Genomic DNA, 14,732 nt, shown 5'->3' with positions numbered 1-14,732 from the left:
GCGCTAAAATGGCATTATCACTAATCTGTGGGCATCAAACCCATTGTGTTCGATTGCGGTGGGTGCGCGTTTAATTTTAATCCTCGTAGAAAAACCACCCATTTGTAAATACAATTCTAGTTGAAACGCACTTCAGCAATGCATTCACCACTGCAAAAATTTCAGAGGAAATCGACAAGCCCATACCGTGCATGGAGGCTATTTCCATTTAAATCTTCCGTCACATTCTTACGGCGCAATGCAACAACTATTTGAACTCTCCGGAATGCGTGAGGTATCACGCCGCAGTAGAAGGCGTTTTCAAAACAAGCAAGTTCCGTTATCGGAATAATCGTTTTGCATAGTTCATATTATTTTGTTTCCATTTCTAACCACTTGTTTAATTATAATCCTCCTATAAAAACCATCCATTTGCTAAATACAATTCTAGCTGAAGCGCACTTAAGCGCATTCATGACTGCAAAAATGTTAACGGAAATCGAAACGCCCAGCGTGCATGAAGGCTATTTCAATTGTAATCTTCCGTCGCATGTCTAAGGCGCAATGATACAACTATTTGAACTCTCCGGAATGCGTGAGGTATCACGCCGCATTTGAAGGCGTTTTCGAATCAGCCAAGTTCCGATACCCGGATTATCGTTTTGCATAGTTCATATTCTTTTGTTATATTCCGTGCCACTTGTTTAATTTTAATCTTCGTAGAAAAACCACCCATTTGTAAATACAATTCTAGTTGAAGCGCACTTCAGCAATGCATTCACCACTGCAAAAATTTCAGAGGAAATCGACAAGCCCATACCGTGCATGGAGGCTATTTCCATTTAAATCTTCCGTCACATTCTTACGGCGCAATGCAACAACTATTTGAACTCTCCGAAATGCGTGAGGTATCACGCCGCAGTAGAAGGCGTTTTCAAAACAAGCAAGTTCCGTTATCGGAATAATCGTTTTGCATAGTTCATATTATTTTGTTTCCATTTCTAACCACTTGTTTAATTATAATCCTCCTATAAAAACCATCCATTTGCTAAATACAATTCTGGCTGAAGCGCACTTAAGCGCATTCATGACTGCAAAAATGTTAACGGAAATCGAAACACCCAGCGTGCATGAGGGCTATTTCAATTGTAATCTTCCGTCGCATTCTTACGGATTATCGTTTTGCATAGTTCATATTCTTTTGTTATATTCCGTGCCACTTGATGTCTTTCACATTTCTTGTCTTCTGTCACATTTCTGTGTTCTTGTCTTTACATTTGTCTTTCCCGTGTCAAGTAACCCTCGAGTTTCATGTTTTCGGTAATTCCTATGATATGAAGCCCTGAAAGTCCTTCGAAACTAATAACTAAACCGCCATCGTGTCAAAAATTGAGATATCGACCTGAACTTTGCGCCAAAAAGTTTCTTTTTTAATTATTTTTCCAACGATGTGTCATATGACAGGGGTTCCCATTTGAAAAAAAAGTTAGGGGCTGTAGCCCCCCCCCCCCTCAAAGGGGGGCCCAACAATTTTGGGGGGTCAAAAAGTAGTTTACTTTGACACAGGAGCACTGTCAAAATTTCAAGTCTCTATCTCAATTCAATCAAAAGTTACAGGGGTGTCTTTTAAGACTTTTGGGTCACCCTGTATAAATTTCGAGGTATGAAGTTAGCTTCTTCCTAATTTGAAAAAATTGGTTAACAAAACGCAGGAAAAAGATTTGCAGGAAAATTTACACAATCCTTCGATTCTAGGATTACAGGCTCGCGGTGTGCTTACATTGGTCGGATATCGTGTGAACCGGGGGCAGAAGGTCTACAGCGGCAAATACACATGTCAGCAGAACGCGTGTGTTCAAAGTGAAACACCGATAGGCAAAGAAGATTTTGATCACAAAAGCGATTGAAATCCTAACTCTATAGATTATCTCCTAACGTAATTGGTAATCAAGTTTTTATAAATAAATTCAAACTTTTGCTCATGGAAGAAAGAATAATTTACTTGGGTTAAATTGCACGCTAAATGTCACTATGCCAGTCTCAGCAATATGAAAATATGGCAACTTCAATATCGACGCTTTGGCTCAGCTATAGCAAGATGTACACACTTCGAACAACACAGGATTGCGGTAGACGCACGGGTAGTAAGACAGTATGTTGGAATTTTTTAGCCCACGTGCGATAAAAATCAGTATAAAGCTGAAAATCTCAATGCAGAGGAAAAAAGCTCTTATGAGCACAATTTTCCCTCAAAGAGATACGCTGTTTGGTGCACCACTAGTACCGAGCTTGGTATCAGGAAAGAGGTGTGTGAAAAAACGGCCAAAAATGCCTCAAGGCATTTTCGAAATTTGATCACTTAGGGTGATATAGTAGCTTTCGAGACGCCCAAAACCGGTCACCGTTTTGCTTAGAAGTGCCGGGTTGCGACGTTGCCATTTTTTAAAGTGGAAACCTTTAAAAATTCATATCTCCGCCGCATCTGAACCGATTTCAATGAACTTTTTTTTAAAATGTTCCTCTTAAATAGAGCTTTCTAGTGATGTATAGTTTCTTGGGGTTTACTTGGCTTTAAGTGGCACTTACGCGGTTTTAGCAGTTTTTGATAGACACAAAAATTTAGTTTTTATTTTACCACGATCGTGGAATCGACGGAATCTAAACAAAAACCAGTCTAAATGAAAGTTCAGATTCTCACCTTTCTACGAGCATAAGATCATCCCGGGGAAACGTTTAGTTTCCGAGATATGACCGCTCAAAGTTGGTCACATGCGCTTTTGCGCAATGTGAATGCGTGTTATCACTAAGTCATTCGCGAACTAGGGGTCCCTTACGTTCAATTTACGTTGAAATAATTACACAGAGCAGTAAAGTGTACAACACGAGCCGTATTTTCACCTTCGACTGCCGATGTGCAACGTTGCCATTTTTTGAAGTGAAAACTTTTAAAGATGCATAACTCCGCTGCATTTCAACCGATTTCAATGAACTTTTTTTAAAATGTTTCTCTTAAATAGAGCTATCTAATGGCATTTAGGTTTCTGGATTTTATTTACCTTAGGGAGGCACTTAGGTCGTTTATATGGTTCTTTGCAGAGATTTTCATACAAAAAATACCTAGTGTTGCTATTTTTTTTTTTTCAGCAGGGGGTCTGTATTTCCCCCGATTTTTTTTAACATTCAAACTAGATCGGAAGATCACCATCGCTTAAAGTATAATGTAAAAATCTTGGTAAATTAGCAACACCACCTTCTCCTGTACAATGAGAGCGTTGCTTTCAATATTTGTACACGTAAGAATAGTGATTAAAAGAATCCCTTTTTTAAAAGTTCTTTCTTTTAAATTTTGCCGTTTTAAACCCTCCCACAATCCGCCGAGAAAAAAAAAAAAAAAAAAAAAATAACAACACTATTTTTTGTATGAAAAATCTCTGCAAAGAACCATATAAACGACCTAAGTGCCTCCCTAAGGTAAATAAAATCCAGAAACCTAAATGCCATTAGATAGCTCTATTTAAGAGAAACATTTTAAAAAAAAGTTCATTGAAATCGGTTGAAATGCAGCGGAGTTATGCATCTTTAAAAGTTTTCACTTCAAAAAATGGCAACGTCGCACATCGGCAGTCGAAGGTGAAAATACGGCTCGTGTTGTACACTTTACTGCTCTGTGTAATTATTTCAACGTAAATTGAACGTAAGGGACCCCTAGTTCGCGAATGACTTAGTGATAACACGCATTCACATTGCGCAAAAGCGCATGTGACCAACTTTGAGCGGTCATATCTCGGAAACTAAACATTTCCCCGGGATGATCTTGTGCTCGTTAGAAAGATGAGAATCTGAACTTTCATTTAGACTGGTTTTTGTTTAGATTCCGTCGATTCCCCGATCGTGGTAAAATAAAAACTAAATTTTTGTGTCTATCAAAAACTGCTAAAACCGCGTAAGTGCCACTTAAAGCCAAGTAAACCCCAAGAAACTATACATCACTAGAAAGCTCTATTTAAGAGGAACATTTTAAAAAAAAGTTCATTGAAATCGGTTCAGATGCGGCGGAGATATGAATTTTTAAAGGTTTCCACTTTAAAAAATGGCAACGTCGCAACCCGGCGCTTCTAAGCAAAACGGCGACCGGTTTTGGGCGTCTCGGAAGCTACTGTATCACCGCAAGTGATCAAAATTCGAAAATGCCTTGAGGCATTTTTGGCCGTTTTTTCACACACCTCTTAGGAGGCTGCGCTGAAGATTGACCCAATATTGCCGAAACGCGTCTGCAGTTGCCTTCCTGAATGGTCGTTACTAGTGTTCCACTAAACAGCGTATCTCTTTGAAGGAAATTGTGCTCATAAGAGCTGTTTTCCTCTGTACTGAGATTTTTAGCTTTATGCTGATTTTTATTGCACATTGGCTAAAAACTTCCAACATACGGTATTGTTTTTCTTGTGACCGGGCAATTCAAATTTCCCTTAGCCAATGTACAATAAAAATGTTGATATCTTTGCTAGGAGTTGATTTCAGTAGTTTTCGTCGCGCGAATCGTGTTCTTCGTGAAATTCTGGTGAAGAAATATGAATCAGAGTGCTTAAATTCTTACCTTGTTTAATGGTCCATTCAATCTAAGAAAGGGAACATAGTGAACTTTTCTACCTTTTTTCGGAAAAAATATTTTTGCGGGAGAAACGAGCAACGTTGGAATGCTCCCACGGCATCGAAACACAACATGAGCCCTAGCAGCCTCATCATTTGATGCCGCGATTATTCTAGCGCGAGTTAGAATAATCGCACCAAACACAGGGCGACCGGCGCACACTGTGGTATTTGACCGAAATACCTGGCCAAAACCTCAATTTTAAATTTTTTTTTATTGGAAAACCAATGTGATATTCGAAATCTACACTGTTTTTTACTCTGATAGACATGTATTTACCATTTTTCGAGTGGCTCAATTTCCCGCGAAGAGACCACGAAGTTACCTAATTCTCAGCGATTATTTTGATATGTTTTGGCGCGCTACTCGTCGATCAGTTTACTTCAACTGTGCGGCCATAAAAGGGAACTTCGGCGATAAGCAATACATTCTTAGGGGTATGTTCTACACAACTAACCACAGTATTTTCGAAATTTCCTTTTTTCGTGATTTTCACAGGAGGTTGAAAAGTGATGTAAAAGTAAACGTTTTTTTCGAAATTCAGAGTCCGATTTCTTTTTGCGCTCAACTGCGCTCAAGCGGTTTAAGGCGGAATGTTATAGTCCAAAGTGGGTATTTTCAGGATTCAGGGGTGACAGACTGAGGAAAACTGAGGAAATTGAAATTTTCGACCTTAAAGATGGACTTTTGAGCGATTTTCACAAACATGAATGGGAAAAATTATGTCGATACTAACGACTGAAATTGTATTTTTCCAACAGCTCTGACCCATTTAGTACCAAATTGGGTGACATTTGGTCACGCAACCTGTTTCTCTGGCCCCTACGCCCTCGAAAGAGAGGGATAAAAAAAATAATTTGTAAGCGGATGGGCGGGTCACTTTAAAGTCCCGCAAAAGTGTTAAATCCGTTATCTAACAATCTCTTCGTGCATTATCCTTGAGTATAGACATATTTATGCCATGTTTTACTTTTACAGACAAATTTGAGTCCATGCGGCCGGGGGGTGGGGCTCTAAAAGTGGCCCTCTGGCACCATGAAATTACGCTAAGAGGCAAATATGAAGCCTCGTAAAAGTGAGATATGTGGTTTTGTTACGAATTTCGCAGTGAAGTGCCCTCACTTTGAGATGTGGACCATGAGTTAGGAAGGAACCCATCAAAATGAATCATTTTCACAGGTGCTTTCTGCCCTTACAATGGTTCTTATTACGATAAAACTCATTTTCATCTTATAATTTAACCTCAAGTCATCATATGGAGGTCCCGGCACTTTCATACTAGCACTAATTTTGATTCAAGACTTTCAAAAATCTAATATCTAGAATGATTCATATTAATTTTTTTGAGAAATTTACAATTACTCCTCAATGTGAGAGATCGGCTGTTTCGTCAAAAATTTTGAGGTGACTTACGCTGTTTTTAAAAAAAACCATAAATGAGGTAATAGAAAGTCCGTATTTTGAAAAGTAGACCATAGGTAAAGGAGAAACTCGTCTGTATGCACCGCTTTAGTCAGATACTTTGCGTCCTTTTAAAGGCTTTTTGGAGGGCTTCTTGCATCCTCTTTAAACTCTCCACAAATTGTCATATGATGTGTTAGGTGGTTAAATTGTGCATATTATCACTTACAAAGAAGTATTGATTGTAAAATATTTTTAAAACTCGGCGATATCTGGTGATAAATAGTTTTGGCCAGCTTTTCAGGTCCAATACCACAGTGTGCGGCGGCGGCGGCGCGGCGCGGCGCGGAGCGGCGTTGAACGCATATTAGCGCCTGCAAGACTGCATGAATACTTCACGCATTGCGCGCACAACACGGTGCGCGCTTTAATCGTAATTTCTTGGTATTAGACCACCACCTGCGGTGCGGTGGACACAATATCTAACCAGTGTCTTTCTACGTGCTCTAATTTTGCTGCACTGGGCCGAGTCTGTTTACCTTGTAATCAGTATCGGTCTCGCAATAACAACGAATCAACGACTCATTTTAACTTAATTAATTTTTGTTTCCGGTTGATAATGGAATGGAAAATTTGCAAGTGTCTGACATTTGGTGAATTTTATGTTTAAGATGAAACCACAAGAGAACTGAGCACGAGAATATCCTTGATCTCTAAATTGAACAAGTATTGGAGGAGATGTGACAAAGTAACTCAATCTGGTAAAATGCACTTGTTCAACTGGGAAATGCCGCCAGATGACGTCACAAAGCGGTACATTTTCTCACTTTAATATCTCAATATAGGAAAAAATTATGAAAAATACTGTGAATTCAGCTCATTGAGCATTCTCAGGATGAAGCAATAAAATATTTTCGTGCAAATTCTCTATTGTATAATATGTAACTATTTCGAAACTTTCCGGGTTTTTCTTTTGATTTGTCCCCCTTTTGCAGATTTTTCCCAAAGTTGTTATTTTATGATGTGTTTTTGGCTGATTAAGTTGTTCTTCATTCGTTACCATCTCTATTGTAAGTCATCAACTGGGCGTTTTAGCTGATTTTCGGAAGGAACAAAAACCGGGGAAATGCGTATTGGAAAAAGGAGGTGCAACTCTTTAACTCAACAGTAAGCAATGCGAAATAGAGCTGGTAATAACTTCACAGTCATAAGACCAATTCAGAACCGAATGCCCAAGTAGCAAAGTGGAACGAAATTATTTCAATAATGAAGTATTAAATAATTTTTTCCCATGAACTTGCAATATTTTCACATAATGGGCCTGTTGCAAATTTTTGCTGAAGCAAAAATAAGAGTTGTTTCTATCAGTAAATGTCTCGAAAATCACGATGAACGCATTGGCAAAGTCTGATGCACACCTTACTTCACAACTTCCATATGAAATTTGCGTCTTTTCGAGCTTCCCGCTTCAAAAACGATACCATGGCACGGGTGAACATTTCGTTAGAGAAGTCATTCCATCCAACCCCACAAGGATTCTCACAAGGATACTACGCAATATTCAACATAGCCGACGCCAATCCGCCAAAACACTAATGGGACGATGATTTTAACAGCCTGATAACAATCAGCGTGTTTATATTCACATTTTTCTCGCGTAGATATATGTCCGCCTTGATTGACCTCGTGCTCTCTTCAACTTGCGCGCGGAAGCGTCGATCATGTTGAGTAGGGATTGAATGGAGCGACTCCTCTTACGAAAAGTTCACCTGTGCCGTAGTCCGTGGTATCCTTTTTGAAGCGGGAAGCATAAAAAAACGCGAATTTCTTGCGCAGATTATGAACTTAGGAGTGTATTTCAGTCTTTGCCGATTCGCTCATCGTAATTTTTGAGACATTTTCAATGAGTTACAACTCTTATTTTTGCTCTAGCAAAAGTTTGCAACAGGCTTATAAATGCCGATTTCAAACGATCAACAATATGCGCTCCATGCGTGAGAAAGTCAGGCAATTTCCGATGCAAACAAAATTGGAACTTTCTTATTTAAAATTTATTGCAATGAATTTCAATAAAAGGAGCCCTTTCAATCAGTGAGTAGACAACGCACGTAACACTCCAACACACTGCTGGCAATAATTTTAACATGTATTTTCAACTAATAGCAATCTACGCTACTTGGGTGGTAGGATTTGAGATACTTGGAGATGAGACAATAAGGTAAAAATTAACGTAAATTCAGCGGATACAAAGTGTTGTACCTTTGTTGACAGCGAAACTCCCTAACTATATGTATCTCGTATGCGGTGTTTCAAAATCTCCGCTCGATTTTATATTTCTAAAGGAACAAAAATCGACATTATTTCTTGATGTAATTTCAGAATTTGCTTCAAAAATGGAGGCAAAATCACGGAGCCTCTCAAGAATTAACGCTTTTAGTTAGCTGATTTTATTAGAGACATTCAGCATCTCAGGCTATTATAATAATGTCTTACAAGTACGTTAGATGTATACATTTTTAGTTTTATAAACATTATTAACCCTAGTCTGCCTGAGTGGGGTCAGATTGACCTCACGGGAGTTTCAACTCTTTGCCATTTCTCGTGGTATGCACGAAATTTTTTGTCCTTCACAAATTGCTCTACAAAAACATCTAGGAACACGATTTTGAAGGGGGGGGGGAAATGTGCATGAGAGATCAAAAAATTCACGAGTACCCCTAGAAAGCCTGAGCGGGGTCAGATATCCTTATAACATATATTTTACCATTTAGCATCACAAAAGCTTACTTTGAAGGTGTATTCATTTTTCTCTTTTTAATTTTTTTCAGAAACTTATGAAACAAGCCAAATTTTTCAGATTTTTTTCGTTTTCAGTATTTAGTAGCCCTATGATTTTTTTTCTCATGCTGAGAACAACATGGCAACATGTGTATGATAAAATGGTTGTATACCCTGCGCCGTGTTTTTTAAAACTTAGATCTGCTTTATGGTTAAGGCCTGTAAGGTTAGTGCACTGATATTAACTAAAAACATGAAAAAAACATAGCTAACTAATTGATTTTCAGCTGGGGTCAAATTGACCCCGCTCAGGCTTTCTCGTTGGTTCAGAGGCTCAGGCAGACTAGGGTTAAGCAGTGCATGGATAAAAATGGAAGGTTCAGGTTACAGTTGGATTCGATGGGACGTCCGGGACGGGAGTCTCAGACGACGATGGGCCACCGCCGACGGGATGAGGATCTCCTGGTAGAATTTTCACTTTGCCATTTATATCCACGACATCAATTCTTGGAAATTTCGCCTCTCGCACTTCTTGGACATATGGCGGGACGCCAATCCCACCAGTTCTTAAAAATTTAACACCCCTCTCGTAGGAGTACTCGCAGGCCTTGAAAAATTCATCCCAATCCACATTGCGGACGAGAAAAAAATACGTGAGAGGTTTTACATTCAACCAGCATTCACAGTTATATTTGTCATCCGACAGTTCAGGTTTGGTAAATGGGACACGCGTCGGATACCCGAAGACGAAACCATGACGCGTATTGCAATACACTTCGCATTCTCCAAGTTTGTATTGTACTGGCCTGAAAAATCTTTTTTCTGAAACAAATATATAAATAGAATTCAATACCTACGTTGTTCTTCATACCTGCATTTCAGATGAAAACAACAGACCTATATGAGTAACTCAGTCACAATTGGACTGCATTTTGCAATTTGGATCTATAAATTCTGGCTCATCTGAAAAAACACTTACGTGCATAGGGAAAATAATGGCACATACGTTGTTTTTAAATCGGGCTGGAATTTATAGGTCCAAATTGCAAAATGCAGTCCAATTGGACGTATTTCTATCAAACAGACCTATGTGGAGGTGAGAAATATGAGGTGTGCTCGTTAGTTCTTTGGCCGTAAGAGTGAATGAGAATAATGAAGCGCCAGTGACGTCAGCGGCAATGATCAATCCGACTCGCGAGGAGGAGATCGTTGTCGGGGCGCTTTAACTCATGAGCCCTGTCCACAACGCTCTCTTGCCATGCCCGCGGCTCATGAATCCCGCATTTAGTTGGCACATAGGTCTATTTGATAGAATGTAATATCCCGCTTTTCCAATTCTTCAACAGGAATCACGCCCACTTTTACATTTCTTCTTATGCAGCTTCGACGAGCACACCCCATATTTCTCATCTGCACATAGGTCTGTTTGGTAGAAATACGTCCAATTGCTATTTGATTTTCCCTCAATAAAATATGCCCTCGGCATTATTCCAATCAAGTGTTACTTTCGCAAAGTATCTGTCGTATTTCTAGTGTTTCTTTGTAGTGACCAAATAGACCGTATTATCTAATTCAATATAAATTTTTGAAGTGCGACGCACTCATGGCATGTCAACATGTCAAAAATCTAAGTCGAGAAAAATATTTTCAAGATACAGTCGTTACACTCTGTCTTAAACATTGAGTCTTATGTACAATTATAACCTCATATATCTTTTTCAAACTGGTTTGTTTATGTTAAGCCAGTGGCGTTATTTCACCAAAAACTGGAGGGGGGGGGGGCGAGGCAAATGACCTTTTTTTTGCTCGCCATAATAACATGATACCAAATTCAACCTCTAATCATCCGGAAAAAAATTAGCTTGTCTTACGCTATTACTAAAAACCTATGAATTAGTTTTGAAAAAAAATCCAGTTTTCGGCACGTTTGATTCATTTTTGTGTTTGTTTTAGATTTAGGCCATCTGAAACGCAAGGGGAGGGGGATATGACGTCACTGCGTGTTAAACTCGGCCAACTTTTAAAGTTAAGTGTGGGGAACAGAATTCAGACTGACCTTTTCGGTGAACTGCCATTCGAAGTGCTCTCTTCTGTTCCGCGTCGACTCTTCTTTTTGACTGACGTAAGCGCTGTCTCTCTTCAGCGGTCAGCGCATTTCCAGGCTCGATCTTCAATCCGTATTCTTCATGCGTGATTAAAAAATTTATCACCGCAAAGTATCCATTCTTAGTCTTACAGATTTCGGAGAACTCTATCCATTTATGCTTTCGTCCAGCTAACCTTTCATCAATTTTCTCCTTAATGGGCTCAACATTCACGAAACACTTGCATTTAGACCAGTCGATGTTCAGCTCTCCAATAGTGAAATGTGCTTTATACGTATCATTCAAATAAATGTAGCCGAAATATTCATTGCATTTTTGTTGACACATATCATGCGTTATTCTTTTTTTCCATACTCCTGGAAAAGAACAAAAGTATTACTATGAGATGCCTACTAAACTGCGCAAGGGCGCATTACGGGAGGGATGGGGTTTAAGTGTGAGCGTCAGCAAAATCGTGCGGAGGAGATAAAATTTGTTTTGGGGGGGGGGGGGAACACAAACTTTGTGTTCACTGTGTGAAATTACCAACAAAAAGGTCTATTTTAAAGCACAAGGATGAGAGGGGAATTCTCATTTCCTGCTCCCTCAAAATAACGCTGCTGACCACATGGGTCTCTATGAGCAAGGTACACTCTACTACAGGTATGGACAAATGGAATTTTAGAAAGTTGTCAAAACGCGTAGATTTGACAGCATCGAGAGTACGACTGCGAAGACCTGCGCGGCAAATGGACGGTACGACTTCATACGTCACTCGATCGCCGATTTTCTCAGCGCTGCCACTTCGGCACCCCGTTTGTCCATACCTGTAGTAGAGTGTACCTAGAGTCCCTTTATACTGAGAGTCAAGACAATTTGAATCCATTTCTGATTGGTTCCCGTATTTTAGGCCTCCACAGTGTCACAAACGGGAATAAAGATTACATTTTCACCAATTGCAAAGATTATAATCTGGAATGGACCAGGGAATTACGGGTTCGGCAAGGAACAAACGGAATGAGAGGAGGAACGGAGAAAGGCATTTGAGAATGGGCCGATCAAAGATTACGAAAAACGTTCAATTTCTGTAATCTTTATTCCCGTTTGTGACATCCATGAGCCGAATTGTCTTGACTCTCAGTATAAAGGGACTCTAAGTGTACCTTGTCTATGAGTCGCGCATTACGGAGACGAGAACTTATTTCTGAGGTGACAGTTTTTCTTATTTTTACTCGGAGGTACGTGCATTTTGTGTCTATTCAATTCAATTGAGTTGTGAGAAATGTTGAAGAGTTGTGAGTTGAAGTTACATCACAAAAAATAAAATCACGAAGATAAAAGAAGAAAAACAAAAAAACTGTTGTCACTCTAAATATACAGGGGCAGCAAAATCGTTAACATCCTGCAGCTTCGGTAATGTAAGGGGACGGCTAATGAATAAATCCGCCTCATAAACTTTGATGAATGATTTGACTCGATAATTCCGAAAAGAGGTCAACTCCACTTTCTTGAATTTGATAGGAAAGCAAAAGAACTGTTGGAAAAGCGAGGGAACAATGATATTTGATACTGATGAGATTTTATACATCGTCGTTGAGTTGATGGCAGTCAGTAAATCCAGAGCAAAGCTGAGCAACTCAACCCTGGTAAAAATTGGCAATAGGAGCTGCGCTTCAAAATACATAAGATTTCCTTACCGGCTATAGAAGGCGGTAGAAAATCATACAGCCGGGCTATAGTTCCTATCGCGGGGATATACAGTTTATCGCCTGGCTGTAGCTTTATTGCGCCATCGGCTATAAAAAGAAATGTTATAGCTGACTGTAGAAGCTACTAGGGGGCTATGCCCCCTGGCCGCTACGCGGCCCAACCCCGGAGGACGCTTCGCGGTCTCTTGGGCCCGCGTCGACAAAAGAACGACCAAAAAAAATAAGAAGATTTTCATAATCGACTCTCATTCATCCAATAATTCCCTGGCCGGGAGCTATTGGATCAATAAGAATCGAATGAAAAAATCGGCATTTGTTGCACTTCATGCAACTTCATGCACGCCAAGACTGAAACGAAACGGAGCGTTTCGTCGCTTTTGAATAGTCCGTAGCAAAGGCAGTGCGTAACGGGCGCCCCGCAGACCTGCTATGCAGGGGGCCCAAGCGCCTGGGGGGCCCTCCGGCCTCCGACCGCCGACTTTTTTTCTCTCGTCTCTTTGATGCTTAGCTTTGGTTTCAAAACTTTAGGCCTTTACTTACCGAGGGGCTTCTTCCGCTGATTTTTATTGTTAGCTCAGGTTTTTCATACTTCTTTTGGACTGTTCCTAACTTTTTTTGCTGAGGGGCCCCTGCCTTCCATGTCCACTCAGTGATTACTAAATTTTTCTCTTTTTTGTCACTTTTCGTAGGTATTTCGGGCTTTGGGTGACCCATGAATCTAAAGGGCCCAGAAGGCCCTTGGAGGCCCTTCGATGCTTGGGCCTGCATGGGCCCTTTTTGGATCCTTGGCCTGGGCTGGGCTCCCGCCACCCTTTAGATCCTTGATCCTTTAGGGGCCCCTTTAATGGTACGGGATCCGGGACAGTGAGGGGAGAGGCATTCCAAGTCCAAGTCCGTGATTTGAAATTTCTCGGGCCAAAAAACGGGAAGGGTGAGGGAAGTAGAGGGGCGGGAGGGGGGATGATTTTGGATTTTATCGACATGGGGGGGGGCTAGAAAAAATTTTGCAGGGGGGCCCTGCGGAAGTCCGTTACGCCACTGAGCAAAGGAGCATACTTTCGATTCACTTACCCTACTAACAGACCGTGATTCAACATTTCCTGTTTTATTCAATTTCCCGCTACTTTTGAAATTCCCGCCATTTTTTATTGGCGGGAATTTCAAATGTTGCCTCCCTTTCTAAGCTTTTTGGGCTCCTCTAATATTAAAAAACCTGGGTCCTATTTTCAAATTCTGATTACAGTGGGCTCATTTAGGGACTATCACCTGTCGATAACCGCAAAAATCATGGAAATTGGCCCAGTAGAACGCTCAAACGAACTATGACAAAATTTAAAAAATTACATTGTTTAAATGGAAGAATTCGCAACTTTACCACGTAATATACAAAAACCTGGATCATATTTTCAAAATCTAAATAAAGCGGGCTCATCTAGAGAAAATTGCCTGTCATAGCCGCAAAAACCATGAAAATCGGCCCGGTAGAACGCTGGAACCAAGCGTTACCAGATACGCAAATTTAGGAGGTCTCGGAGCTTATATATATGATGAGAGGAAATCTTGCGGCCGGCTGTAGGTCTATAGTATTTTGGAACACAGAGCTACTACCAATTTTTACCGGGAAATACATGCTGGAGCTGGGGAATAAGGCAAAAATATTGAAATGAAGATGGTACCTCTTCGGAAAAATTGACACTTTTTTTTGCTTAATCCCGTAATTCTTGTGCGAAAATAAATCTCGAATGATCAGCATATTTAACTGTCCCCGTTGATTTACTCCTATTGCTTACAGAGAAACCGTTGTTTACTCGTGTCAAATCGAGCACCAAACTCATTTCGGTACATTTTACGATGGAGGCATTTTCCTGTGTACTGATTTTTTTGGGACATAATTAAAGATGCGGTTTATCAGAAGAAGAGGAAAATGTGTGGTGAAACAGGTCCTTGTTTTCCTAAGATATAGGTCGGTTATAGGAGGGCCTGGTTAGACCTAGGTTGACAATGGGTTTTTCGTAAGGAGAAGATTTGAATTAAATGCAAACTATATGCGGATGTTTATGACTCACTAATACATTCAATGGCGTGACGTGCTTTGCGACACATCGATAAACCTATGGAAGCAAATCGATAAAC

At 40.2% G+C, this 14,732-nt stretch overlaps 1 protein-coding gene across 1 annotated transcript; it reads right to left on the bottom strand.

Moving 5' to 3' along the window:
* Positions 1-6,369: 6,369 nt before the first annotated feature.
* On the bottom strand, positions 6,370-14,693 carry LOC140224186 (uncharacterized). Its single transcript, XM_072297705.1, has 3 exons — positions 13,671-14,693; positions 10,863-11,267; positions 6,370-9,628 (listed from the first exon to the last, which is right to left on the bottom strand). Exons 2-3 carry the CDS (start codon positions 11,236-11,238, stop codon positions 9,186-9,188), a joined length of 819 nt encoding a protein of 272 aa, XP_072153806.1. The 5' UTR covers positions 11,239-11,267; positions 13,671-14,693; the 3' UTR covers positions 6,370-9,185.
* Positions 14,694-14,732: the final 39 nt, after the last annotated feature.

Source organism: Bemisia tabaci, chromosome 1 (assembly GCF_918797505.1).
Source record: "Bemisia tabaci chromosome 1, PGI_BMITA_v3".
NCBI classification, from domain to species: domain Eukaryota; kingdom Metazoa; phylum Arthropoda; class Insecta; order Hemiptera; family Aleyrodidae; genus Bemisia; species Bemisia tabaci.
Note: the sequence above shows the minus strand (reverse complement) of the source record. Positions and strands in the feature narration are given on the sequence as shown.